A 27,098-nucleotide genomic window follows, 5' to 3' on the forward strand; every position below is an offset into this window, starting at 1 on the left:
ACCTGAATTTAAAAAAAAATACGAGCGATTTTTTTTTTCATATAACAAGCAGAATTTATAGAAACTATGATTATTTCTAATTTTTTTTTTTTCAAACTACTTAGTTTTATATGGAATAAAGTGCAAAACAAAAATTTAAATTAAAGCCAATTTAAGCCCTTATTTGATTAAAGTTTTAAGAGCCATGCATAACGATGCATTTTTTACCTCTGCTAATACAGACGAGTTCTCTGCATTGAAACTACAATGAGTAAAATTATTTCTTCCATTTTCTAATAATAAAGCACAAATTCTATTATATTCAAAAATACTGGTTCCATAGGTCTGCGCATTGATAATTTCAGCTAGCAGTGTTAGAATGCTGCACGGCGAGCCATTATCGTTCCCTCGTCTTTCTTAAATAGTGAACGTCTCCTGAAAGAGGTAATTCTGTGCTCTACGATGCGTTTATAATTTATTTAAATTTGAAGCAAAACATTAAATATTTGAGTGTGGAATTCAAGTCTACTTGCCAAAGTTTGTGTTACTTTTTACTACTTGAAAAGTAGTATTCATATCTATGGCAAAAAAATTAGCTGGGCGTTGGTCATCACCTGTAATAAATCCGCCTTGAAGAGAACTGTTGAGCGATGGATCGTCTAGCACAAGCTACGTGGACGAAAATCTACCATTCAAGTGTAGCTTAAACATTAATACGCAACCCACAACAAATTGCATCCAATGCCTGGCCTCAACATCTGCCCACAATGTCCAGTATTAGTCAAAAATAAAAATTTAAAAACCAAGTTAATCAACTTGATGTTGAATTCTCCACGATTGCCCACAAAATGTTTACGACTGCGCACTGCTTATAAAACAAAAAAAAACATAAATTATTTTCACCTCCTTCGATTTAATTTCGTCTAATTCATTTACATTTTCTTTACTTTGTACTTAAGTGAATTAAGCACTTAAATAAATTGCAGGCATAAATCGCACAATACGAGTTAATTTCGTGTAGACATTCCTCCATTATACAAATATCACATGACCGGCTTTTTTTATTTAGTTTGTAGATGTTTGTTTTTTTTTGCACATTTCAAATTAATGTTAAACCGTTTTCGCTACTTCAACGCCTGTTTATTATTCATTCGGTATACTGTTTAAGCATCTCGTGCTGTTTTGCATCGTCGATGACACCTCCGCAACACACTTGCTCATACAAAATGACAGTTTCAATTTAATTAACTTGAACTTGTAGTTACATATGTATGTATGTATGGATGTTTGTGTGTATGCACAGATTTGCCGATATCAACTTACCGACGGCGTCTGCTACTCAAACAGCATTTTAAGCGGCGATCTATGCGAGGTTTTATATGCATTTATTTATTTATTTATTTATTGCCTTTGAATGTATACATTCTTACAGACTATATTAAGCTAATGTACAATAGTTCAGTAGTTACTAAGAAAAGAACGATTTAAGATGATTGACTAAGATGCCAAACGGTCATGTAAAATCAGCACCAGAAGAATTGAAAAACATTTATGTGTGTTTGTTTACTTGTACGCATGTGCAAATACAAATCTGTTGGCTGTCTTGATTTTGAAAAGCCGGTAAAAATGTACATTCGAGAATGCTCTCTTAGTAGCTCTGTGCCATTAATAGCTTTTGAGTGGTATCTATTGAGAGATTTTAAAATTACTCGTATTTATCAAGAAAAATGTCCTAAGAATGACTTATTATTTGAGAGAAAGTCATAAGTATGCAGGTATCTAAATTGTTTACGATTTTGCGATTTAAATTAGGAACGATTTTTCGCAGAAATGAAACCATATTTACAAGAATTTACATTATTAAAACAAGCTGAGTGCGCTCAGCTGTGTTTCAACAGATAGTGTAACTGTAGCCTTTTGCAATGGACCAACTAAGCTACTGCTGAGATATTATCTGTCGGAAATACCATACGAGGGAGGTCAATAAGACTCTAAGAGTTAGAACAGATGGTATTTTGAAAGATGAAGAAAACATATGTAAGTGGATTATAAATAGTATTAAGCAAAATCATCATTAAAATTTTAGATATTGTAAGATTAGGTCCAAATTAACTTGATCACATGATTTTCTTGTTAAAAGTGTCCAGCGCTTATTCAAGGATTATCGATTAGCTCTGCGCGTACAAAAACTTACCATTTCTCAAATAGTGCCAACACTCCTATTACTTCGTTGACGTCTGAACAACGATTGATAGGACTAGTGTGTGAATACGAGTACGTGAGAAATAACCGAGCAGAATTCTGCTGTCGAATGCTCGATGAGGTGGCAGCCGAAGTTACGCTCACAATTTTGCTTCAGGTAATCAAACTTTTTAATCTACATATTATTCTTAGTATACTCTCATGAGCTAACTGTAAATCACAAATATGAGTCACGCATCTACTGCAGTGTTTTTCAGTGAAGCACTAAATCACATATTTTAGTGAATTATAATATTTATTCTGATAGCCAAGTGGCGAGCAAGAACTTATGTTCGTGCAAGTCAAAGACGAAACTGACTGGAGAATGCTTGACTTCACTCTTGATTGCAGTGGAAGACTTTACAAGCTAAACTACCTATACATACATACATATGTGTGCATATGCAGATAGCCTAGGTTTTTCATCGGAAGATATATTGAAGCACATTCTTTCTCTTAAGCCTTTTCGCAAACTGATTATGATGGACTGCCCGAAATTTTATATAGCTTTGTCTAATCTATTAAATACGAGTATAATATTTAATAAATAATTTACGTTAGGTAGGATCCTGACGATAACTACAATAACACAATTTTCCAAAAGTCAAAGTAAAAATAATGTTCGAAATTATAGACCGACTTCAAGCCGTCGGACCATCTCTAAACTTTTTAAAATTGTTGTCAAGGGCAAATCTATTTTGCGATCAAATCTTGAATCGGTTCAAATCAACGTGATTTCATCCATGGACAGTGTACTGTGTCTAATTTACTGACTTTTAGTGAATTGTGTATATCAGCGTTTTTGGCAAGACTTTTCTGTTAATTGACTTGAACGAGTTCATGTAGTTTTTCTGAAATATGCATTGCGCACGCTAAGGCTTGCAACTTCTTTTTCATCTTGCGATTCTCGGCTTTTGTTAATTAGTTTGCGCTCTTTGCAAAATAGCTTTGCAAAAGAGAAGAAATTGTCCTTTCCTTGTCATTTATCTGCCACATAATTGATTGCCCAGTTTTACTTGAGTGAATAAGCTTTAACGTTTCACACAGAAGTCGCTGAAATTTCTACCCTTTCTGCGATGAAATTATAAAACTATTTATCGAGAACTGAACTCATTTTCTAAGACACAGTTGCTGGAATTTTTTTATCGAGATGTGAGTTTACAAAAATTGTAAACTCAATTATTTACATATACAATTTTTTTGCATTTTATTTATATAATTATTTATTTTCTATTAAAATTTAAGTAGGTTTTTCTGCTAGTCTGTGAAGAACTTTACTGTAGACTTAATGCAATAAAATAAAAAATTATATATTTAATATTTTATACATATTTATATTATATTCTATATTCACACACACTTTCGAACACAACCTTCTGCAGTGGGCCCATTGCTGTTTAGGTAGCGCTAATTGCATCGCAAAAATATTGAAAATAGAAAATTGTTGTACACACATACATACATACATATATGGTATACACATCGTCATTGAAGGTCTTCCGCACGCAGTCAATAAATGATTTGAAATAAAATCATGCATACTTAATACACATACACATACACATGCATATGTACGTACGTAAAAAAAAAGGAAGCTGCGCGGAGTGGATGTTATACTCGTATAGCGGTTAACAACTAGTCAATTCAGGCACGAAAAAGTGTGCATGCATGTATGTATATACATAAGTCAAATTATACTGATACTAGGCCTATAAAAGCATACATAAATGTGTATGCATGCACGCCTAAAATACAAGGATGTATTCACTTTCACATAAGTACATACATACGTCACATATGGCGCCATTACTTTGACAGCGCTCACGCGTTTCTCACGGTGTACCAGTTTGATTTTTTTGCCATCATACACCAACATACACCACATACATATGTACATATGTATATGTATATGAGTATATAAAGAATACAAACGACATTAACCACGAAAGCTTTTAGAGGTTAGAAATTAGACGAATGTGAAGGTCAATTGATTTTTCACAATATACGAAAACGTAACGAAATAACATCAAACATCCATGGAAAGTGAGATATGTAATTGGATGGAAACTCAAGAAAATGGACAGCAAAAACATCATTCATAAACAGCTGGATTTTGTTATGTTAGCCGCACACGGAGGTATGGCATTTTAAAAGTAAAAACACGTGCGTATAGCATCATAGCTATAACACATTATACAGTTACTCTCAACTTATTTGATACAGATACGATTTTATTGTTAAGTGTTCTATATTTCACTATATTTTGCGCAAATGGAAAAAATAGAGTATTCAGATATTTTATATATTTTGCTTTATTTTATTTATTTCTCAACATAAAATACAAAAAAGTGTTCACTCATTTCATTGTAATGCAAAAACAAAAAACCTAAACGTACAGGGAATTCACGCCGCAGCGTAAATGATACAGTTAAAAGTAATGCTATTTCCCGGCGAAAGTTTCAAAACAGAAATGTCGCAACATAAGAACCCGGAACGGAATTAAAGCGGGATAGCGGGTAACGGGTTGACGGGTGGTGATCAGCTGATTCAATTCCCGCGGAAAATTAGGTAGATTAAACACAATTGCGACGAGTACGAAAACACCATTACGACGGGCCGGTTTTCAGTTGACATTTTGTGGTTATATGTATATATATATATAATTGGCGCGTACATCCTTTTTGGGTGTTTGGCCGAACTCCTTCCTCCTATTTGTGGTGTGCGTCTTGATGTTGTTTCACAAATGGAGGGACCTACAGTTTCAAGCCGACTCCGAACGGCAGATATTTTTATGAGGAGCTTTTACATGGCAGAAATACACTCGGAGGTTTGCCATTGTCTGCCGAGGGGCGACCGCTATTAGAAAAACATTTTTCTTAATTTTGGTGTTTCACCGAGATTCGAACCAACGTTCTCTCTGTGAATTCCGAATGGTAGTCACGCACCAACCCATTCGGCTACAGCGGCCGACATTTTGTGGTTGCAATCAAATTAATTTTGTACTTAAATCTTTTCGTTTGCTATATTTGTAAAGCAACCCGTTAAAGCTCATTATTACAAAACAACAACTAAATTCCTATGGACACTTTTTATTCAGTTTTTCCATTTTAGCAAAATATTGTGAAATATAGAACACTTAACATTAAAATCGTATCTGTATCAAATAAGGTGTGAGTGACTGTATGTTTGTATGCATGTGATCAACATTTCTCATTTGCGAAAAAAATATGTATAGGGCTGCATGAGAGCTATAGATATCTAATATATAACTATGAATTGACGGCTGAGAATGGCAAAATGTGCTGACATTTCTGTTCAGTAAGGCTTGGCTAGTTATCGTAAATAGATTAACACCAGAACAGTGCATCCAAGCTGCGGAAATTTACTTTGAAAAAAACTAATCTGTTCGCTAAATTTATAGAGCACTTGCGGCATCAACGGTTATTATTACTTTCGAAATTAGGAAGGAGCTGCCGTTATGGCTGACTGAATATTTGCTGCCAAAAATTAATCAGCTGAACAGCGACGACATTTAATAAAAAAAAAACATTCATTCCACCAATATTTCCGTTTCGTATTATCATTTTAAATTTTCAAGCTCTTAAAAAAACACCTAATAACATAGGTATATGTTTGCACACCTAATTGTTGTTATTAGCAAGAATACTTCATTTTATTTTTTAGCACGCAAAATTCACGTGAACAGTTCGGCGTCCCAAAAATGGAAATAAATACAAAAAATATATAAAAACATACCAAATTGCTCGCGTGAACTTATATCAAGTGCGCACTTAATACTTAATACTTATCAAAGACTTGCTTAAGTTAAGAAATGGACAACATACATTTTTTTTTAGTTTAAAAGGTATTCACAGTTCACATCAGATTGGGTTTATAAATAATGCGCTCACGTACATGAAATGGAAATATTTATAGAGATCTAATATTGATAAAAATGGTTAGAGTCAACCTAGAGCCAACACAATGAACTAAGTACTTACAGACATAAGATGTAGATAACTTAATCGCACTTTTTCGCTAAGTACCAGCGTTGGCACTTTGCTGCGATCTTAATAAATTTGCTATGATTTTTAAAACATTTTAAATTTGCTACCTCGCTATGCTTTATAGGCACCTTGCACCATACCTTTTTGTTTGTATCAAATTGCGCGTCGGTGTAATTTGATGTTTTGCCCTCACATATACATATCAAAAAACTCATCAAATTTTAGCTTCTCGTTTGTGTTCAAGCTTTGTAAATACAAGAAAATAAAAGTGAGTGACAATTAGTTTTTGAAGTAAAACTTCTTAGGCGTCGATGGACGAGCGAGAATGGAGAGTAAATTTTCAAGGTAATGCAACGTTTTGAGCATTTTCGTTCCGCGAGAGAGAAAAAAGATATAACGTAGAGGAAAAGGAGAGAGAGAACTATACCTTATATATATCTTAGATACACTTTAGCCTATTTTTCCTGACTTTTTACTTGTGGTTGCTAATTTCTAGTGAGAAATAAAATTCCCAACTTTGGCGCTTGTTTGTTGGTGCAAACTTGTAGGAAATATATTTTTGGTGCCTATTTTTTAGCGTTATATTTCCTTGGTGCCTACTGTTTGGGACGTTTTTTGGTCCCAATTTTTTTGGTGCCAACTTTTTGGCGCTTATTTCCGTTTCCTGGCTAGTGCTTGTGCGTACTATTAAGTGCTATCCATTCCGGCGTCGGATTTATTTAGATATATATTCTTTCTCTCTCTCTCTAAGACTCTCTCGGGTCTCTCCCTCTTTCTTTGTCTGCCTTGACAGTTTCTACGCTACACGCACTTTGTTTTTTAGTCAAGCCAGTTTTCGTAGCTTTGTCATAACGTTTTTGTATCTTTGACGAAGTTTGTCGTAATCCACCGCTTTCAAGTTTCTATCGCTATGAAAAGGTCTCTTCACATCCCATAAAGAGCGAAGATTACTGTACGCGTGTATTTCCCCGTAAGTATTAAAAGTCATTTTCCATATCATTTTTAACCATTTCTTTATTTTTTATTTAAATTTTCACACAGTTCACTTGTTTTAATTCTCAACTAAGCAAATCGAAGTACAGTGGATTCGTGATAACTCGTAATCCAAGGGACCATCAAACTATTACGAGTTTTCGTTATTTTCGAGTCATAGAAAACGATCAGTTGAAAGTTGAAAGCAAACGTAATGGTATAAATCGATTAGCGATTTTTTACTATTTCGCCAATTACGAATTATAAAGCAATATGAATAATGAATATGAGTTATAGAATACTTTTGCCAAGCACGAACGACAAAAAAATCGACGAAAAAATCGTTCGGCTGGGATACTCAACTCAATAACTCAAACCCAAATTACATACGTTTTATGCGAGTTATCTAAGGAATCGAGCTTTGGTACAAATTATGGTGATTTTCAACTTATCCTATTTGTGCAAACCGCCAGAAAACCCCATACATATGATTCCAAATCTACAAAATTTCTTGAAAAAAATGCACGAAATTTTTTAAATGCGGAGTAACGCATTTAGGTACTCTATCAAGAGGCTAAGGAAAAAATTATTAAAATCAACGAAATTTTTTATTAACTTCAATCTTGCACTATAGTATATTATACTAAAAGTCTTTCTAGAAATTCTAATTAAAAACCGCTGGCAATAACTAAAAATTCAAAACTTTCTTTCTGCAGAAGTACATTCTGTCAAAAAACTATCGGGAATTGTTCATTTCAAAAGCGCGCGTTACACATACAAGTATGTCTAAATTTTTTTTGCTGGAATGTTGGTACAATTGCCCTCTATAGTGTCGCAGAGTTTGAACGTGATCTGTCAATTAGCTTGTTTTTGGCATTTAATTATATCAGTCAACCACAGGTGTGCCTGCGATTTTCACTATGGATAAAATTATCGAACAAAAAATTTGTCTTAAATTTTGTGTTTTAAACGGGATTTCGTGTGCCGAATCGTTGAAAATGTTGCAGAAAACCTATGGCGAGTGTGCTTTATCAAAAGCACGGTTCTACGAGTGGTATAAGGCTTTTGCAGAGGGGCGAGAAGTCATCGAAGTTTTGATGATCGCCCATCAACGTCTTCAACGGATGAAAACGTCGACAAAGTCAAGGAAATGGTGCTGGAAAACCATTATTTAACTTTGAGAGAGGTAGCTCGTGACCTTAGCATGTCTGACGAATCAATTCGCAACATTTTACACCATGAATTGGGCATGAAACGCGTAGCTGCTCGACTCGTTCCAAAATAGTTGAATTTCTTTAAAAAAACTTTAACGGAAGAAGGTGGCTGAAGACATGCTTGAGCAAGTGAATTCGGGCCCAACGTTTATACAGCGCATCATAACAGGTGATGAGACGTAGGTATATGAGTTTGACATGCAAACCAGCCAACAGGCGGCTGAATGGCGCTATCCACATGAGCCGAAACCCAAAAAACCACGTCAAAGTGAAACTCGTTTTCTATGATTATCATAGTGTTGTGTACTCGAAATTCATTCCAAATGGCTCCACAGTAAATAAAGAATATCACTTGGAAGTTTTGCGACGTTTGAGAAACGGTCAAATTTGTGGTAAGAGAACTTATGGATCTTGCACCATGATAACGCACCGTCTCACAAGGCTCATATTGTGGATACTTTTTTAACCAAAAACTCGACAAATATCATCGAACAACCACCGTATTCACCAGATTTAGCTCCCCGTGACTTTTTCCTTTTCCTAAAACTTAAATTGCCACTACGCGGACGCCGCTTTGAGTCGATAGAGGCCAGTAAGGGGACAGATACCTGTAAAATTTCGAAAAAAAAATTTTTTTTTCATAAAATGTTAATATAATCCTTTAAGAATATGTCAAACAAAATTTTAGAAGACTTTCTTATATTATAGAACGTCAACCGTGACGTCTCTATTATTTGCGTTCAAGCGCTGTGAGAGGTATAGTTACGTTGTATTCAAACTTTAGACGCGTTTTTCTCAAAACTAAATTTTTCGAATTGGCGCACACGATAACTCGAAAAGCTATGGACCGATCTCCCTGAAATTTTGCACGCACACATCTTTTTTATGATATTACTTTTTGTGTGAATTTACAATTCGAAAATTTTATGATATGAAAAAAAGAAACCAAATTTAATAAAATTTGCAACTACAAAATACTAAAAAATGTATTCGTGTTAATTATCAGCACCAATTTTTCTATAATTTTTTATTATTTTACTCAGATATATTCCCTTAAAGTGGCTGTTGGCGTACTTCGCAATTTTTTTCAATTTTTCCCACATAAATTCAATTGAATCTATTTACCAAAATTAAAAAAACATTTTAAATGCACCACTGTGTTTTCGTTATGGAAGCATCACGTTTTTTGCAGCCTATGTGCAAGAAGTCAGGGCCAGTGACAGGCAAATAAAAATAGCTAATAATGCACATAAGAACAATGACACTCGACAGCTTAAACAAAAAAAGCAACATATCTGTAAAAAATTGTGTAAATTTCTTATTGTACAACTAATAACTTATGTTAAAGCGAGCACGAATGGCCGCAATTCAAATGGAGGAAAGCTAAAGAAAAAACGATCAAACAATTATGCAATTGGGAAAACTGAAAAAAGTGCATGTGTTGGCACAGATTAACAAAAGAGCGCAGACAATGCAACGAGAATGCAATGAATTTGTTGGTCAACTTTTAAATTCGCTATTCTCACTCTCTCTCCCTCTCTCTCAATAATCTATTGTTCATTTAATAAATAGAAACTCCAATTTCCCAATAAATGTCGAACGTAATAAGCGATTATTTATTTAAATGGTTGGATGAAATTGTTTCTGAAACACAATCTGTTAATTTGATTGTATATATTTTTTATTAACAAAATAGGCAAGAGAAAAAGCAAAAAAAATATTTTATTTATATTTTTGACAATTTACTCAAAATGACTGTCATGAAGTTGCTAAAAATAAATTTCTTCATTTGAGTGTTACCATCTAAATGAATATATTGGCGCAGGATTTTACAAATGCAAATAGAATTTGTTCACCCAATTTTATTTTATTTATTTTAATTTAATAATATATTATTTTAACCTACTTAATTCTTTTAAATTAAATTTCTTTTTATTTGTCTTTTATCTTAATTTCTTCTTTTAATTTCTTTTTATTTTATTTTGCTTCACTTTATTTTATTTCATTTTATATTAACTATTAAACTAATATAATTAGATGAAAGAAAATCTTATTTTATTTTATTATAAGTTTTTTATTTTTTAAATTTATTTTAATAGAACTTAATTTTTTTTCATTTTATTTTATGTTGTTTTATGTTATTTAATTAATACCATTTTTTTAACTACAATTTATTTTAAGATATTTTACTCTAATTTTTTATTTTATTTTATTATTACTGTTTTTTCTTGTAAGCTTCATTTTATCTTATTTTATTTTATTTAATTAATATTGTACGTTTTTAACTTTAAAATATTTTGTTCCATTTATTTGTTTTTGTAATATATTATACATTAATAGAATTAGATGGAAGAAAACCTTATTTTATTTATTATAATTTTTTGATTTTTAAAATTTATTTTTATGCAATTAAATTTTTTTTTCGCTTATTTTATGTTATGTAATTAGTACCAAATTTTTTTTTAATTACAATTTACTTGAATATTGTATTCCATTTTTTTATTTTATTTTATTTTATTTTATTATTACTATTGTTGTTTTTTGTAAACCTTATTTTATTTGGTTTTATTATATTTAATTAATAATATATTTTTTTAAATTTAAAATATTTTGTTGAATTTTTTTTATATATTTTTTCTTATTTTGTAAACTTTTTTATCTAATTTTATTTTAGAGTATTATATTTTATTGTATTTAAGTTAATTTTATTTAATTTGATTTTATTTCGTTTTATTTCATTTTATTTTATTTTATTTTATTTTATTTTAATTTATTTTATTTTAATATATCAATACAAATATATAAAAGGAAATCTTGAAGCCGTAAATACTGTTAGCTGACAAAGTTCAGGGTTAAATTCAGCGAAAGTTGTCCGATAGAAACCACAAAATTGTGTTGCATCAACAAATGCAGCAATTTTCTGGCTTTGTATGGTAGAAACTCAGCTGTGTAAGAAATATATGGCAGCCTAAATTTGCACACTGCTTGCCATATGTTACGTCCTTACATATACACATGGTCGGCTTGTCGGCCTATGTACATAAATATGTTAAATCTCAATCAAGTTGCTGTTAACTCTCTTTAACTAACATCAGCTGTTTTGATTTGCCACTCACCTTTTCTGATGTCTTTTGGCACAGATATGTTATTCCCTTTCGCTTTTGTAACTGCCTGTTGTGTATCCTTCGTTGTGTATATTTGTATACGAGTATGTGCGGTTAGCACAAAATTTTTCTAATTTATATCCTTCACTTATCCTTTCCGACAAATTTGAAAATGCCACACATACAAATAACGTTTCTATAAATACATATATACGTAGATTTGTACTAAATATATGTGCATAAAACTTCCACAATTTTAACTAGACTGCACCGCAGTAACCTTGATGTCGTGGTTGTTTTTTTACAGCCTAATTTATTGTCTCTTTTCAAATAAGAAAAATAAATAATAATTGCAATTAAAAAAGAAAATGAAAAAGCTACACGTTCCACTGTTCCCAAGAGTGACCGTGCAAATCATTTAGAATTAATAATTATGTAAAATGTAAGGTGTGTTGTTGCGTACAAAATTAGCAATGGATTTTTTGCCAACTTTTTCAATAACATTTCGTACGTAAAAATGGTGAAAGTTGGTCTACTTTAATAATCACACGCAAAATATACCCAAATAATTAAGAAAAAATATCAGTATGAAGCAAAGCCAATAAACTTGCACACTTCACACTATTTCTAATTTTTTTTTGCACGAGAATTTAATTAAATACTTATCACGCACCACCACAAGAAACAACTACGTCCGTTCACACCAAAGCTACACATCTGACTGGTAAAGTGTCTTGAAAAATCGGAACATGAAATGCCTACAATAGCAATGTTAGACAGAGGCGATGATATGAGCAGTGCTGCTAACTGAGGCAGCACCAGCAACAGCAAAGGAATTTCAATGACCGAGCTGAAATGAAAATGTGCCGACTCTGGTGCCGATATGGACTTGAGAACTTATAAAAAGGTACACACAATAATTGAGCAGTGTGGAGCGAAAGCTTGCGAAAAATAACAGATAATTATAAAAGTTAGGCGTAAGAACATTGGTAATATATAAGCACATCTCAAATTGCCCTGCAGGGAAATTACAATTGCAGCGATTATACAAAATTTAATTATATTCTTCAATAATTTATTTGTAGAAATCTTCTTGTATTGTATATTATTATTTAAAACTGACTATAGATATTTTATATATATGTAAAATTGGCGCTTACACCCTTTTTGGGTGTTTGACCGTGGTTATATCTTGATATTACAGGGAATAAAAATTGAAAATACAAACGCTCATTTCCGCTACGTATTATATTCGTACGTCCATAATATGATAATCTCGGAAAACGATGACCATGCTCATCTTGCTATCTCCAAAGCCAATTGGGTGGTGTGACATCCAATTAAGACGAAACGCTATTCAATACATAGTCAACTTTTCACCGATAAGGAGTAGTCTCTTTAAACAAGGGAATTTATTAAACTCACGGAGAGATAGCAAAATGTTTTTGCAAAAAATTAAATACTCATTATTGCTTTTTATAATTATTAAAATAAAAAATTAAAAACAAAAACCACGAGGTTCAAACTAACAGCAATTGACAATTGGCGCCTCATGGTAATGAAATCATTATTCATGCAGCTGAGCTCTCTGCAGAGAATATAAAATAAAAATGTACAGACGTTGTATTATTTATTTTACGACTCTTCGCTGCGCTGCTAACATCAAAGTCAAAGTCATTGCATAAAACAGCGAAGTTGGCAGCGGCAGCGAAACCTACAATGGCATATAGCATCTCGATGTTACGAGCATCAGATTGAATCGTTCTTTATTTATTTGAGTAAATTTATTATATTGTCCAAGCTATTTGACTTAGCTACTTACCATGCATTTGTATATTCATTTATATGTGCATATATATATGTACATATATACATAAAGTATATTTACATGTATACATTTTTAAGCATTTTGTACGGATCGCACATAGAAGTGACTAGTCACTTATAGTAGAACGTCATCTCCAAGAGAGGCGATAAGCGAACTTGCTTGCGGTGTTCACTGTCTGCGTACGCTGAAGCCGGCTATAACACGTGCAGTAAACAAATGTGTATAAAATTTTTACTGAAGCAAAAGTATATATGTATGCATAAATACACATGTGTGTACGTACATACGCATGTTTGTGTGTTTGTTTATAACAGCCACGATGTTGCGTGAGTATTAAAGCCAATGTAGGATTGCACGTTCTGAGCAGACGCACTGTTAAAGCTTTGCAAAGTAGAGTGCTGACAGAGTCAGAGAGTGCAACAGAGAATATTTTATTTTTCTGTCTTAATTTTGTTTTCGAACAACAAAAATTAACTAAAAAAATATTATAACCACAAAAAGTTGCCTTATGAAAACAAATTTGCTATTTTTGTTATTACTTGTTGTTGAATATAGCGTGGGTCATTAGGTTTATTGGAATCAATCGTAGAGAAGTCTCACTAAATAGAAATTTATATACTATATGAATCACAAGGAAAATTTTTAAATATAGGGAAAATTCTAACTATATACTGGAACATATTGTGCACTTATTAATTTAATATATAAATAAAGAGGTGATGAACTGAATGGAATAAGTCCACTTGGTAAAAATAGTGTTGTTAGGAGTTTGAACCGGCATTAATTAGCTGTTACTGAGTGTATTTTTCCATATCCACCAGTACAGTTGAACTTGCGTTGATCCAGCGGTGCTACCAAGCAACGGACAAAACTTGGAATAGTTTTCTTCCCTGAACCTATCCAACTGTGACTGTGAAAACTATCTATTCAGATGATAGTAAGGGCGTCTGAGCAGAATATGTGCTCTGTGTTCAAAAAATGAGAAAAGAAGATATGACATTACTTTTACTTTAAAAATTTTATAGCTACAAAAATGCGGCAGATATTCAGTAAAAATCCCACAATTCATATCAATTTTGCAGGAAGTCCAAGAGCCAATCACTACTAGCTTACAGTGTCGTCACTTTAATCGCCTTAACATAAATTTATTACCACAAAAGGCGTATGCGATCGCTCAACAAACAAAACACATGAACACGTCTGCACGCGTATACTCTAATATATAACAACAAAATACTATTAAATTCGATACTCGGCAATACTCGTATCAGATAACAAGATCGTGTTAATCCACCGAAACCACAACACTTACGAGCGATTTTGGCGGCTGTATAAAGCAAAGATATCACCAGCATTGGCAATTGTTCGTAATGGGGTGCGCAGTTCTTGTCGCCACGTTGGCTATCTTCATATGTACGAGTACGGTAGAAAGAAGGAATGAACGATTGTGGGTGGCGCTCACTGCGTATGAGTAACTTTCCATAAATATTGTTATCACATTCAATATTTCAATTTAAAAGGCACACTATTTGCTTTCGTTAATAATATTATTTACATATATTTGTTGTGCACCTTTGATTGGTTGATTGATTAGCGCAAATTTCAAATAAGGAAGTTTGCTTTCTGTCGAATTAAAAGGCTTTGTGATATCAAATGTTAAGGTAGTTCGTGCGTACTCAATACCTAATGAACAATTTTTTCAATCAAATAATGTGATTAAATATATATGTACATACATATATACGTATGTTTGTACATATAAAATATTTGTGTTTTTTTAATTAAATAAGCTTACTCACATTAATTTATTTTAATTTTTTTTTTACAAGTCATTTTAATTATAATCATTTTCAGACTCAGAGCAAGAGGCCTTATGGCAGATAATGATTCTAGCAATCAGTCGGAGCAAATTAGTTTAGTGATTTGCATTTTGAAAATATTCAATGTACGTACATGTATTCAAATTATATGGTATAAAAGATTAAATTGAAATATGAAAATAATAAATACATATATCATGAAATCAATTTATTTGCTACAAAATTTAGTAATACATTTAAAAAATATAAGTGAAAACAAAACCAAACAAAAATTATAGAAATATTCCAATTATGTTCAAAACTCCGACTCTTGCTCTGTGAATCGGAAATAAAATATATTTATTCATGCCTCCTTTGACACACTTTCAACAATTCGGCAGATCAGGAGCTTGCTAGTACATATTTTTAATTGTTTTCAAAAGTGTGGGGGAGAGAAACGAAGCATGATGGAATGCCAAATTTTATTAAATATCTTATTTTGAGAGTTCTGTATTGTAAGAACACCCCCATTGAAAAATTTATTAAAGCTATTAGGTCACTCGTTGCATGCAATCGCGCAGATTTCACAAATTAGCTAAGGTTCAACACACAATACTAACCATACTTGAACCATTAAAGGGCTTTGACTTTATCAGATGTCATCGAAATACTTCCAACCAGAACAAAACCACAAAGGTACTGAAAACGAAATCGTCCAAACAAGGCGCCATTTTTTTTTTTTTTTTTTTTGTTTCACTAAAACTGATATTTTATGGTTGTAGTCCACTTTAGCCTTCTCAATTTGATTTTTAGTAAGACCTTATGGTATGCAGAGCACAAAAGAAAAAACATCAGCAAGAATTTCGAATGACGGAAATACGTGTGCGAATCAAAATATTTCATGTTCCACTTCAGGCAGGATCGCAAGGTTTATTTCTTAAGTTTTCTTTTAGGTTTTGTTGGAAGAAATATTTTAATTATCTCTCACTCATTTCTTTTACATATTTTACTAGTTTTTGATGTGATAACGTCTTATAATTCGATGTAGTCGGCTGCACGCACCAAAAAATGTTATGTTGCTCATGCGGCGTTACGGCGTTACCTTGCTTGAACTGCATGCGAGAGCGCGGAACGAACGACAAAGAGGCACAATCGGCCCCCGCGTTCAGCAACGTTCGACATCTGGCTCTCTCCTACTTGAGTGAGCATATATATGTATGTATATGCGCATATGTATATAAATTAACATATCTGTATTTGCATATGCCTTCTTCCTGTGTGCATGGTAATGAACCATTTCTCTATGAAGATTATTCATTTAATTTAGTTGAAGAATTTAAAATAAAACCAATTATATCATCATAATCCTTACCGAATTTATAATTAGTGACGACTAGTTGTTAATAATATCTGTTGTTTTAATGTTTTTATTATTAATTTATAGGATAGAATAGGACGATGATAGGAAAAGTAGGAAATGAAAGGGAGTGTTTCGAGTGTAATGTGTCTTGAAAAAGTCAAATCGATGATGGTGCCTCTTAGTGTTGTTGACTTATTAACGTCTGATGCACAATCGAAATTGAACATATCTTTCATGAATTTGATAAATGTTTCGTAATTTTTTACGTTTGTGTAAATGTAACTTGATCAATTCCATTGCGATTCCATTTACCTCCTTTTCTATGTCCATACAAATTATCTATCAAACAAATAAAATTAAAATTTTCTTTTGAAAAATGCAACCATTCCATCAGTATTTTCTTATGACGTTGTCACGTTAAACTATCGTCAGTAAGCCGACTTTACAGACAACCTCTTTTTTCATAGATTTTTTTTTTCGTATATTTAACTAGTTTTTTTTCATATATTTAACTAGTTTTTTTTAATTTTCGTAGATCGACATCGAACATTTTAATGAACGACGCCGAACAATAAACTTGCAATCTTTTGGACTACCGGCACCATAAAAATCGAAATTTGAAGATGCGTGGAAACACACACCTAAATGCCTTTTACTTGTAGATATTAATGTCTTGATCGGTAAAGTGATTAGAGCACAAAGTTGTGATGAAAAATCCGCCTCAATTTTGTACTAAAAATGAAGATCGAGTTGAATGGTTTGACTGCTAAAACTCTAGAGCACTACGAACAGAGTTTTAATCAGATATCTGAATGTTAGAACAGCCTTGATAAGTATTAAATATAATGCAAGGGCGGAAATGAAGAGCTAATTGGCGCTAGTGCTTCTTAGCCAAGCACCATGCTGAGGGAAAAAGGTCACAAGATCCCATTTGATAAAGAAGGTTGAAACTTGTAGAGGCCAACTTAAGTCAAACTCGCTACAAAAATCGTCAAACTCACTTGTTCTCGACTCAGTGATATCTTTAAAAATAGTTATACATATGTATTTCGATACATTTTATTTAAACTTGATAATTTGTCTACTTTCCGGGCAAAGAAAAATATACACTTTTTTTTTAATTTCAATATTCGCTAGTGAATTTTAGGATAATAATCTATGCATGTGTAACACTTTCAGATGCCACAGAAACGAAAATATGTTTAAAATAAATTTAAATTTTATTTTTCCCCTCATTCGTTTGTATGGTCAATACGTACATATGTTTAGCCGGAAAGCACCGCGCGTTTTTGTCTTGTTGCCTTCTTTTTTAAAGCAAAGGATTTAGATTACACATTTATTTTTGACAATTTGACGTAAAACATACATTTCTAGCGCTTTTATAGCTTTTGCTTTCACGAATTTCGTAGGTGTGTCTCTAAAGCATACATATGCATATATGTATGTAGGTACATTTGTAATTATAATTTCTATATCTCCACACTGTTGCTTCTGCAATTGTTGTTATTGCAGTTTTTGAACCTAACGCGTTAACACTTTTAATTTTTGCTGTTCTCTTTTTTTATATGCATGCAATAAACAAAATAATTTAAATAAAAAATAATTTTTGAAAACCTTATTGCCGAAAATCATACAAATCAATGTGAATTCATACAAGTTGATAGCGGTAGTACAGTAAAATTTTAAACGTATGTACATATATAGGTACATATAATATTTTGTTTTTGCAATTTGATGGTTTTTATGCCAAAATTTCAATCAGAATGTGAACAAACAAGTGAAACTATAAACCAAAAAACTGATCACTTTGGCCTTCAAACCACTAATCGCGAAAAAGCAGCTTTTCCGCCATCACCTTTTATGCATTCTCCTTGATAAGCAATTTTCTATCGTTTTTTATAGCTATTAATTTACCGAATTTCGTAGGTGTGTCTCGAATGGTCGAAGAAAGTAAACACGAAAGCTCAAAAAGAAAAAAAATGTAATCGACAAACAAGATGAAACTAAGTAAATATACAAAATTTTATGTATATGTATGCACACGTTTGGTATTATTATTTCTATATCTCCATATTGTGGTTTTTTCTCTCCATTTGTTTTTACTGTAGTTTTTTCACCTATGTTTTGTTTTTGGCTCTCCGCCGACATATTTTATTTGTTGGTAGCCGCCCGTTTATTCTTACATATTCAATTTAGTTTTTGTTGCTGCTTCAGTTCCAACAATTTCACACACTCATACAATCAACCGGCATCAATTCTTAGGTAAACATTTTTATGACCGTCCTATTCATTTGTTTATTTGCTTGGTCATTAGCACGCTTAATATGTATGTATGTATGTAACTATTTGTGTCTAATAACAAATAAGTTATTTTTAGTAAATTTGCAACCAAAATATGTTTGCCAAAAATGAAAAGCAAATATATACATACATATACATATATGTACGTGTCGCCGTTGCGGTCTATGTTGGTTTTTACAAAAGTTTCATATTTTATTTTGCACTATTTTTAAAAGAGAATTATTTAGATTGTTAAAAAATATCTCTTATGTACTTACATATTTGTAATTATTTTAGCATTTCTTATACTGCGGTAATTTTCTCTCACTACATTTAAGGTTTAATATTGTGCTTTTGCAAATGCACAGCATCTGGCAACGTTGTGATATACGGTCCTGTGGCGCAATGGATAACGCGTCTGACTACGGATCAGAAGATTCCAGGTTCGACTCCTGGCAGGATCGCAGAGTAAAATTTTTTGTTTTTATTATTTATTAACGCATTTAATTTTTTTGTTGTTTTTAATTTTTACTTACATTGCTTAGTAAAGGTTTTTACTTTTTTAGTATTGTTCTTCATAAAGATGTTGCAGCATATTTTTTTCAATTGAAATTATTATTATTTTTTTGTCTCGATAAGAATAAGTACATACCTCTTAAGCGGGGAGGGGATTTAGAGATTTAGAAAAGTATGTACATATGTATCAACCAAATCGGTCATGTTCTGAATTTACATATTCAGCATTACTTGTGTAAATGGTTGCAATATACAGAAAACTTGAATTTGTGGTTCAATTTATTAATTTATCCTATGAAACGATGTACTAAAGACAAAACGAAATGCTTATCGAAAATATTTGTAGTATTTTAACGAAATTCCTGTGTCCTGAATTTAATAAAATCAACTGAATATAAAGCATTGCACTGACCAGTTTGTGTCACCTCCTTAGTTACAGCCGACTAGAGCACAATAAAAAACTATTAACTTCGCATTTTCCACACAAAAAAAAAAAAAAAAATCCGTACGTATTTTAACCATTTTTTTAGCGATGATGCCAGCGGAAATAAAGCAATAACAGCGTTGATGTTTATATTCGAGAAAGTATTTTTTTATACCCGTCTATACTGCTGACAAGTATGTTAAGTTTGCATCTAAAGGTTGTTTGTAATTGCATAAAGGAATCGAGATAGATATAGGAACATACATATATGTATGTAGGTGTATTCGAAATAGTAGCAGTGCGGTATAAGTTAAATTTTGGTCAAAGAAATAAGAAAAGTGACATTTCGTTTGTGACTAATATTGGCAGATTTATCAAATTTATAAAGTACGAACCTAATCATTTCGTTTCCTCTTGTAAGTAATATTAATAAAGGATTGAATTGCGGAATCTTTATGTACTTTTCAGGAGTCCTGTAACAGTAAAATTATTCGTACCCACGAAATTCAGGTCTAATTTACCGAAACGACTTGGAGTTATGTTCGATCAAAAACTGATACTCCACCAACATTCGTCCAACATTTTTTAGGAGTGTTTTATGATTTCATGAACAACTAAAATTTTGGTAACCCTGGAAACCTAATCAGCTGTTTATGCGCCTGTGTTGAAAGTTTATCAACAAATAAGTACACATAAAATAAATCACTGAAATTACAAATCACAGTGTTAACAAATCAAATTGTAGAAATATGTTAACTGCCAAGATTGGTAAAGTGGGCAAAGTGCTGATATGTGGCATGAAAGGGGTCGGCAAAACGTCGCTGCTGGAGCAATTAATTTATGGCAACGTCACAATGGACACGGTGGGTCTCCAACGTTCTACCCACTCATCTTTATAAATAATAAACGTGTATGTTATTTAATTAAGATATAATCCTTTCCCAGGAAATTCATCCCACTATTGAGGATATATACGTGGCTAGTGTGGATACGGGACGTGGCGGTGCTCGAGAAACTCTTCGCATTTACGATAGCGCCGGCCTACAGGGAAAGGGTCAACTTCCCCGCCACTATCTGTATTTTCCTGATGGTTATGTGTTGGTCTATGATCCTACAGATCCTAGCAGTTTGGATATGTTGGCTGATATCAAAACTGATATCGATCGAAATAAGGAGAAAAAAGATAATGTAGCAATAATTGTGTTGGCGAATATGAGAGCACGTAACAGACGTGAATCACCTGCGTCGCCGCCAACTCAAGTGATACAACCACAAGTACAACAGCAACAGCCCGATCCTGTAGAATCTGTTTTAAATCGAGCGAATAGTTGGTGTGCACGTGAACGTATAAAGCATTACACGGTAAATGCAATGGAACGCCCGTCGCTATATGAACCATTTATAGCTTTATGTGCACGTTTGCATCCACCACCGACAAAAAGTAGCTTCCCACAATTGCGTCAGGTGATGCAGAAAACACAGAAGAGTGATAGCTAGGACGGGGAATCGGATGGCGGCGGTGACAATATGCTATGGTGTATTGCTGGCTGCCAGCGAATCGGCGGTGGGAGTGGTGGGCAATAATGCAAAATTAACTCTATTGTAAAGTATTAAAAATAATATACATTCATACATATGCAAACATGAGTCCGTTAAAAGGACCTGCATGCACACATTTGTGTTGGTGGGTATATATTTCGATAATCTCAAATTTTCTACAATATTAGTACTTAATTATTAATTAACGTGTGCAAGATATCTCCATTATAAATGGCACTTAAATAAAATAAAATAAATATACGCATAACAAAACTACATTGGGTCATAGAATTTATTTAGAAAAGATTGTTAGAATACATAAATTTTGTATTATTTATTTGAAAAAGAGATTAATAATTATCATAGTTTAGTTTGTCGTAACCCGCAGCCTAGCTCGACATGTGGATGATGATCGCATGTAAATCATTCATACGATATAATGCAATTATAGACCATAATAAATCGCAGAACTTATTTGACAGCTATATTTTCATTTATACGAAATCTTTGTAGTAGCAACATTTTAAAATCATAAGAGATTTTTAAAAAATTAATGTTTATTCTAATTTCTTAGGCTTATTTAACATTTATGTGATAACGGCAGCGAATGGATGGATTTGCCGAAACTGCTGTTAGTAAGCTGATAAAACAACAACAACATTTACAGAAACTTTATTAATTTTGCGTTTAATAAATTTCTTATTTTGCTCGAAGATGCAAACAGTGCAATGAAATGCCCAATATGGTAATTATGTCATGTGCCATAGAACTGCCAGCTCACATGCGATAGATCATCGCAAACAGAGTTCTATAGAACAGCTATGAAATTCAGCGCACTTGCGAATGCGACCCTGTCTCAAAACTTGAATGCCACTCTCTTTGACTGTTTCATTTTACATGGTTCCGTTCGTCTTCTCTGTGAAAATTTGTCTGCAGCCTGCAAAATTTTATGTGTAAAAAGTTTTAATTACTGCAGAAAAACTGAAGAAATATTGTTAATATTGTTGCAAGGAGCTTATTTATAATAAGGGCAATGTCCAAAGAAGAAGGAAAAACTGAAGTGATGGAAGCTAATGATAATTCGGTAAGTAAATTTATTCACAAAAAATGTGAGCCGTGTGTGTGTATATGTCTTCTTGGAAGAAGCACCGCACACGCAAGGCAAGGCATTTGTGAGCGACGCTACGAACAGCTGAAAATGCCGGGCCAGCATGTAATTGATGAAAAAAAACGCGGCAAATTATTGTTTGTTTGTTTTGCATATTGTTTTTAAAACTTAAGTTAATGTTTCAGAATGAAACCACTTCGGAGGCCACCACTTCGTCTGCTGAAAAGGAAGTGGATTTCGACAACAAAATTGAAACTGATCGTGGCAAACGTTTCGATTTTTTACTTAAGCAAACTGAAATTTTTACACATTTCATGACAAATAGCTCGAAAAGCCCCACAAAGCCTAAAGGTCGACCAAAAAAGAACAAAGATAAGGAAAAGGAGAAAGATGGCAATGCAGAGTAAGTGAAAAATTTTAAGTGATGAAAAATAGAAGTAAAGGTAATTATTAAATATTTCCTTATTTAGCCATCGCCACCGTAAAACAGAGCAGGAAGAAGACGAGGAACTATTGGCTGAGGACACACAGTCGAAAGAGCTTTTCCGTTTTGAGAGCTCACCTAGCTACATTAAAAATGGCGAAATGCGTGACTATCAAGTGCGAGGTTTGAACTGGATGATATCTCTGTACGAAAACGGCATTAATGGAATATTGGCTGATGAGATGGGTTTGGGCAAGACTTTACAAACGATTTCGTTGCTTGGCTATCTCAAGCATTTTAAGTAAGCCAGTTTAAACATATTTCTTATTATGTAAGTAACTATGCAAAAGTATTACAGAAATCAGGCTGGACCACATATTGTTGTTGTACCCAAATCCACATTACAAAACTGGGTTAACGAATTCAAAAAATGGTGTCCTTCACTGCGCGCTGTCTGCTTGATTGGAGATCAAGATGCGCGTAATACATTCATACGCGATATTTTATTGCCAGGCGAATGGGATGTTTGCGTCACATCGTACGAAATGTGCATACGCGAAAAGTCAGTTTTTAAGAAATTTAATTGGCGCTATATGGTGATAGATGAAGCGCATCGTATCAAAAATGAGAAGTCCAAGCTCTCAGAAATTTTACGCGAGTTTAAGACAGCTAATCGTCTACTAATCACTGGTACACCACTGCAGAATAATTTGCATGAATTGTGGGCTTTACTTAATTTCTTGTTGCCGGACGTTTTTAACTCATCGGAAGATTTCGATGAATGGTTCAATACGAACACCTGTCTGGGTGATGATGCACTTATAACACGTTTACATGCAGTATTGAAACCATTTCTGTTACGTCGCCTCAAAGCGGAGGTGGAACGTCGTCTTAAGCCTAAGAAAGAAATTAAAATATTTGTTGGTCTTTCGAAAATGCAACGGGAATGGTACACAAAAGTTTTAATGAAAGATATTGATGTTGTGAATGGTGCGGGTAAACTGGAAAAAATGCGTCTACAAAATATTTTAATGCAACTCCGTAAATGCACCAATCATCCGTATCTGTTCGATGGGGCCGAACCCGGCCCTCCATATACTACCGACACACATTTAGTCTATAACTCGGGCAAAATGGTCATATTGGATAAATTACTGCCCAAGCTGCAAGCACAGGGTTCACGTGTACTTATATTTTCACAAATGACACGCATGTTGGATATACTCGAAGATTATTGCCTATGGCGCAACTACCAGTATTGTCGCTTGGACGGTCAAACACCACACGAAGATCGTAACAGACAAATTCAGGAATACAACGCGGACAACAGTTCGAAATTTATTTTCATGCTTTCCACACGTGCTGGTGGTTTGGGTATTAATTTAGCCACTGCGGATGTCGTTATCATTTATGACTCCGATTGGAATCCACAAATGGACTTGCAGGTACTTCCTATTGATGTTTCCATTTAAAGAGTATAAATCTATTCCCTTTTTACTCGCTTAGGCAATGGATCGCGCTCATCGTATCGGCCAGAAGAAGCAAGTCCGAGTTTTCCGTTTCATCACCGAAAATACGGTGGAAGAAAAGATTGTGGAGCGCGCTGAAGTAAAATTACGTCTGGACAAAATGGTCATACAACAAGGACGCCTGGTCGATAATCGATCTGCACAATTGAATAAAGATGAAATGTTAAATATCATCCGATTTGGGGCTAATCATGTGTTCGCCTCGAAGGACTCTGAACTCACTGATGAAGACATCGATACTATTTTGGAACGAGGAGAAGCAAAGACCGCTGAAGACAAGGCTAAGTTGGATCAATTAGGTGAAAGCTCTTTGCGCACATTTACCGTTGACACTGTGGGTGGCGAGGGGGGTTCGACGTCTGTGTATCAGTTTGAGGGTGAAGATTACCGTGAAAAACAGAAACTAAATGCGCTAGGTAATTGGATCGAGCCACCTAAGCGTGAACGCAAAGCCAACTATGCGGTCGATGCATATTTCCGTGAGGCGTTGCGGGTCTCTGAACCCAAAGCACCTAAAGCGCCGCGTCCACCTAAACAACCTATTGTACAAGATTTCCAGTTCTTTCCGCCACGTCTCTTTGAGTTGCTCGATCAGGAGATATACTATTTCCGCAAAACAGTGGGCTATAAAGTGCCGAAGAATCCAGAACTAGGTTCGGAGGCAACTAAAATGCAACGCGAGGAACAACGTAAGATTGACGAAGCTGAACCACTGTCAGAAGAGGAGGTCGCTGAGAAAGAGTCGCTGCTGACACAGGGATTCACTACATGGACCAAACGTGATTTCAATCAATTTATCAAAGCCAACGAGAAATATGGACGTGACGATATTGAAAACATTGCAAAAGATGTAGAGGGCAAAACTCCTGAAGAGGTAATAGAATATAATGCAGTGTTTTGGGAACGCTGTCATGAACTGCAGGACATCGAAAGAATTATGGGTCAAATCGAACGCGGCGAAGCAAAGATACAACGAAGACTGTCTATCAAAAAGGCGCTAGATCAGAAAGTGAGTGGAAGGGAACATTAAATAATAAGCAAAATAGAAAAAATGTTATTTACTTTTCTTTGCAGATGTCCCGTTATCGCGCACCATTCCATCAGTTACGTTTGCAATATGGAAACAATAAGGGCAAAAATTATGTAGAACGTGAGGACCGCTTCCTTGTCTGTATGCTGCACAAGTTAGGCTTCGACAAGGAGAATGTATACGAGGAGTTACGGGATGCTATACGGTAAGAAATAATATTAGAGAGAAATGCGAGAAATTGTTGTAATAAATTTTTCTTTGACTTGAAGTTCGTCGCCAGAATTTCGTTTCGATTGGTTTATTAAATCTCGTACGGCACTGGAATTACAACGTCGTTGCAACACACTTATAACACTAATCGAGCGCGAGAATCTTGAACTCGAAGAAAAGGAACGGCAAGAGAAAAAGAAGAAAGCCGCTAAGAACTCAACCGGCGCGAGTACAACAAGTGCACCACCGGCAAAGGCGAACCAGAAGCGCAAATCCGAGACAATTCCCGTTGAAAAGAATTCAAAAAAGAAGAAAAAGTAAATTTTATGTGTAAGAAATCCCACATCAACTTAAGTAAACAAAAAAACCAACAGTTGTAACAGTCATAAATAACTTTGATGTAATCCACAAACTTGATAAAAACTGTAAACCAACTCTATATGATTTTCGTCAATTATTATTTTTGCCTAATCCACAACTGCGCACTGAGGGTTCATAAATATTTCATTGTACTACAACCGACATACGCAAAACTCAACCACTTGCCACTTTTAACGCCTTTATGCAATAAACGCGTTGGCATTGTGGCAGCAAATTTAACTAAGCAGCAAATTATTAATCATACATACTTAACTTTATACTCTATAGTACTACTCAAATCCCTAAATTATCTTAATAATGACATTTTTATGCTATAACTATATTTTTAAATTTCTATATATTTATTATATTTTAATAGAAGAAAAAGTGTTTATATCTTTTGATCACAACTCTACATTTAAAGTTTTTCTGACCGCTTTACTCGATGTCTGTTCACTCCATTTAATTTGTCTTAAGCGTACTCAATATTTTAAAATATATAAACTATACAAAATTAATATTTAATATATCTCGCAAGGATTTAAAGCAAAATCATAGTCAAGTACATTTATTTTCGTAACAAAAGCACATTGGGTGCAAAAGGCGGAATTGCAGGAGGTGTTCTCGTTGAAGCAACACTTTGGTAAACAGTTGATCGTGACGAGGTGTGCAATGCCAAAGTTTTTGTAAAGGTGGGAGATAGGCCTAAATTTTCTTGTTTACATTGAACCAGCTGTTGTAGACACCCGCGCACACGACACGTTCTGCTCATTTTTAAATCGAAAAAGTTTAAAAAAATTCGGAAAATCGAAAGCGTTTGAAAATTGCGCGACGTCAATCAAAAGTTTTTCTCAAACTAAAGTTCATTAGACTCTTTTGGTTTGACATGGAAATTTTGGCGCAAATTACGCAAAATCAATTCAAATTCAAAAATGAATTTTCATGCAAATAAAGAGACAAAAAGCACCTGTAACCTAACTTTGGCACAAAACGGAAAGTTTCCAAAAAAAAAAGCTCTTAATTCTCAAAAGCTGTTAAATTTCTGCAGTTGAGCATATTTCTGTTAACGTTCTGTGAAAAATGTCGCTGTTGTGTACCACGCGCGCAAAACGAGTACCCCTGAAAAGTGCTGCCATTTCAGTCATTGAGACTTCTCTATATTTAACGTTCTCTG

General features: G+C 33.7%; 3 protein-coding genes and 1 non-coding gene across 9 annotated transcripts in view; 3 read left to right on the forward strand and 1 right to left on the reverse strand.

Annotated features, from left to right (window-relative positions):
* The window catches only part of LOC128868385 (pyruvate carboxylase, mitochondrial), a 55,835-nt gene extending 43,537 nt beyond the window's left edge, over positions 1-12,298 (reverse strand). For 2 of the 6 annotated variants that reach the window (XM_054110415.1, XM_054110410.1), the window contains exons 1-2: positions 12,191-12,298; positions 11,530-11,713 (exon numbers count right to left, since the gene is read on the reverse strand). The gene's annotated coding sequence lies outside the window, so the exon portion shown is untranslated. The other 4 variants (XM_054110411.1, XM_054110413.1, XM_054110412.1 and 1 more) reach the window with 4 other exon arrangements.
* Positions 12,299-19,175: 6,877 nt separating this feature from the next.
* Trnar-acg (transfer RNA arginine (anticodon ACG)) lies at positions 19,176-19,248 on the forward strand. The gene has a single exon. It is a non-coding gene; the product is annotated as a tRNA-Arg (tRNA).
* A 1,109-nt stretch (positions 19,249-20,357) lies between these two features.
* LOC128866205 (NF-kappa-B inhibitor-interacting Ras-like protein) lies at positions 20,358-21,541 on the forward strand. Its single transcript, XM_054106750.1, has 2 exons — positions 20,358-20,587; positions 20,670-21,541. The coding sequence occupies exons 1-2, from the start codon at positions 20,474-20,476 to the stop codon at positions 21,219-21,221; spliced, it is 666 nt and encodes a 221-aa protein (XP_053962725.1). The 5' UTR covers positions 20,358-20,473; the 3' UTR covers positions 21,222-21,541.
* Positions 21,542-22,142: 601 nt separating this feature from the next.
* LOC128866204 (chromatin-remodeling complex ATPase chain Iswi) lies at positions 22,143-26,476 on the forward strand. Its single transcript, XM_054106749.1, has 7 exons — positions 22,143-22,347; positions 22,557-22,774; positions 22,842-23,096; positions 23,154-24,240; positions 24,302-25,333; positions 25,399-25,559; positions 25,624-26,476. The coding sequence occupies exons 1-7, from the start codon at positions 22,297-22,299 to the stop codon at positions 25,883-25,885; spliced, it is 3,066 nt and encodes a 1,021-aa protein (XP_053962724.1). The 5' UTR covers positions 22,143-22,296; the 3' UTR covers positions 25,886-26,476.
* Positions 26,477-27,098: the final 622 nt, after the last annotated feature.

This window comes from Anastrepha ludens, chromosome 6, assembly GCF_028408465.1.
Source record: "Anastrepha ludens isolate Willacy chromosome 6, idAnaLude1.1, whole genome shotgun sequence".
Taxonomy (NCBI): domain Eukaryota; kingdom Metazoa; phylum Arthropoda; class Insecta; order Diptera; family Tephritidae; genus Anastrepha; species Anastrepha ludens.

Bases quoted from the DNA above. Each gene is read 5' to 3' on its own strand.
- LOC128866205 (XM_054106750.1), top strand. From the start codon at position 20,474: ATGTTAACTGCCAAGATTGGTAAAGTGGGCAAAGTGCTGATATGTGGC. The intron at 20,588-20,669 runs GTGGGTCTCCAA...ATCCTTTCCCAG, and splicing joins GCAACGTCACAATGGACACG to GAAATTCATCCCACTATTGA.
- LOC128866204 (XM_054106749.1), top strand. From the start codon at position 22,297: ATGTCCAAAGAAGAAGGAAAAACTGAAGTGATGGAAGCTAATGATAAT. The intron at 23,097-23,153 runs GTAAGCCAGTTT...AAAGTATTACAG, and splicing joins GGCTATCTCAAGCATTTTAA to AAATCAGGCTGGACCACATA. The intron at 24,241-24,301 runs GTACTTCCTATT...TTACTCGCTTAG, and splicing joins ATCCACAAATGGACTTGCAG to GCAATGGATCGCGCTCATCG.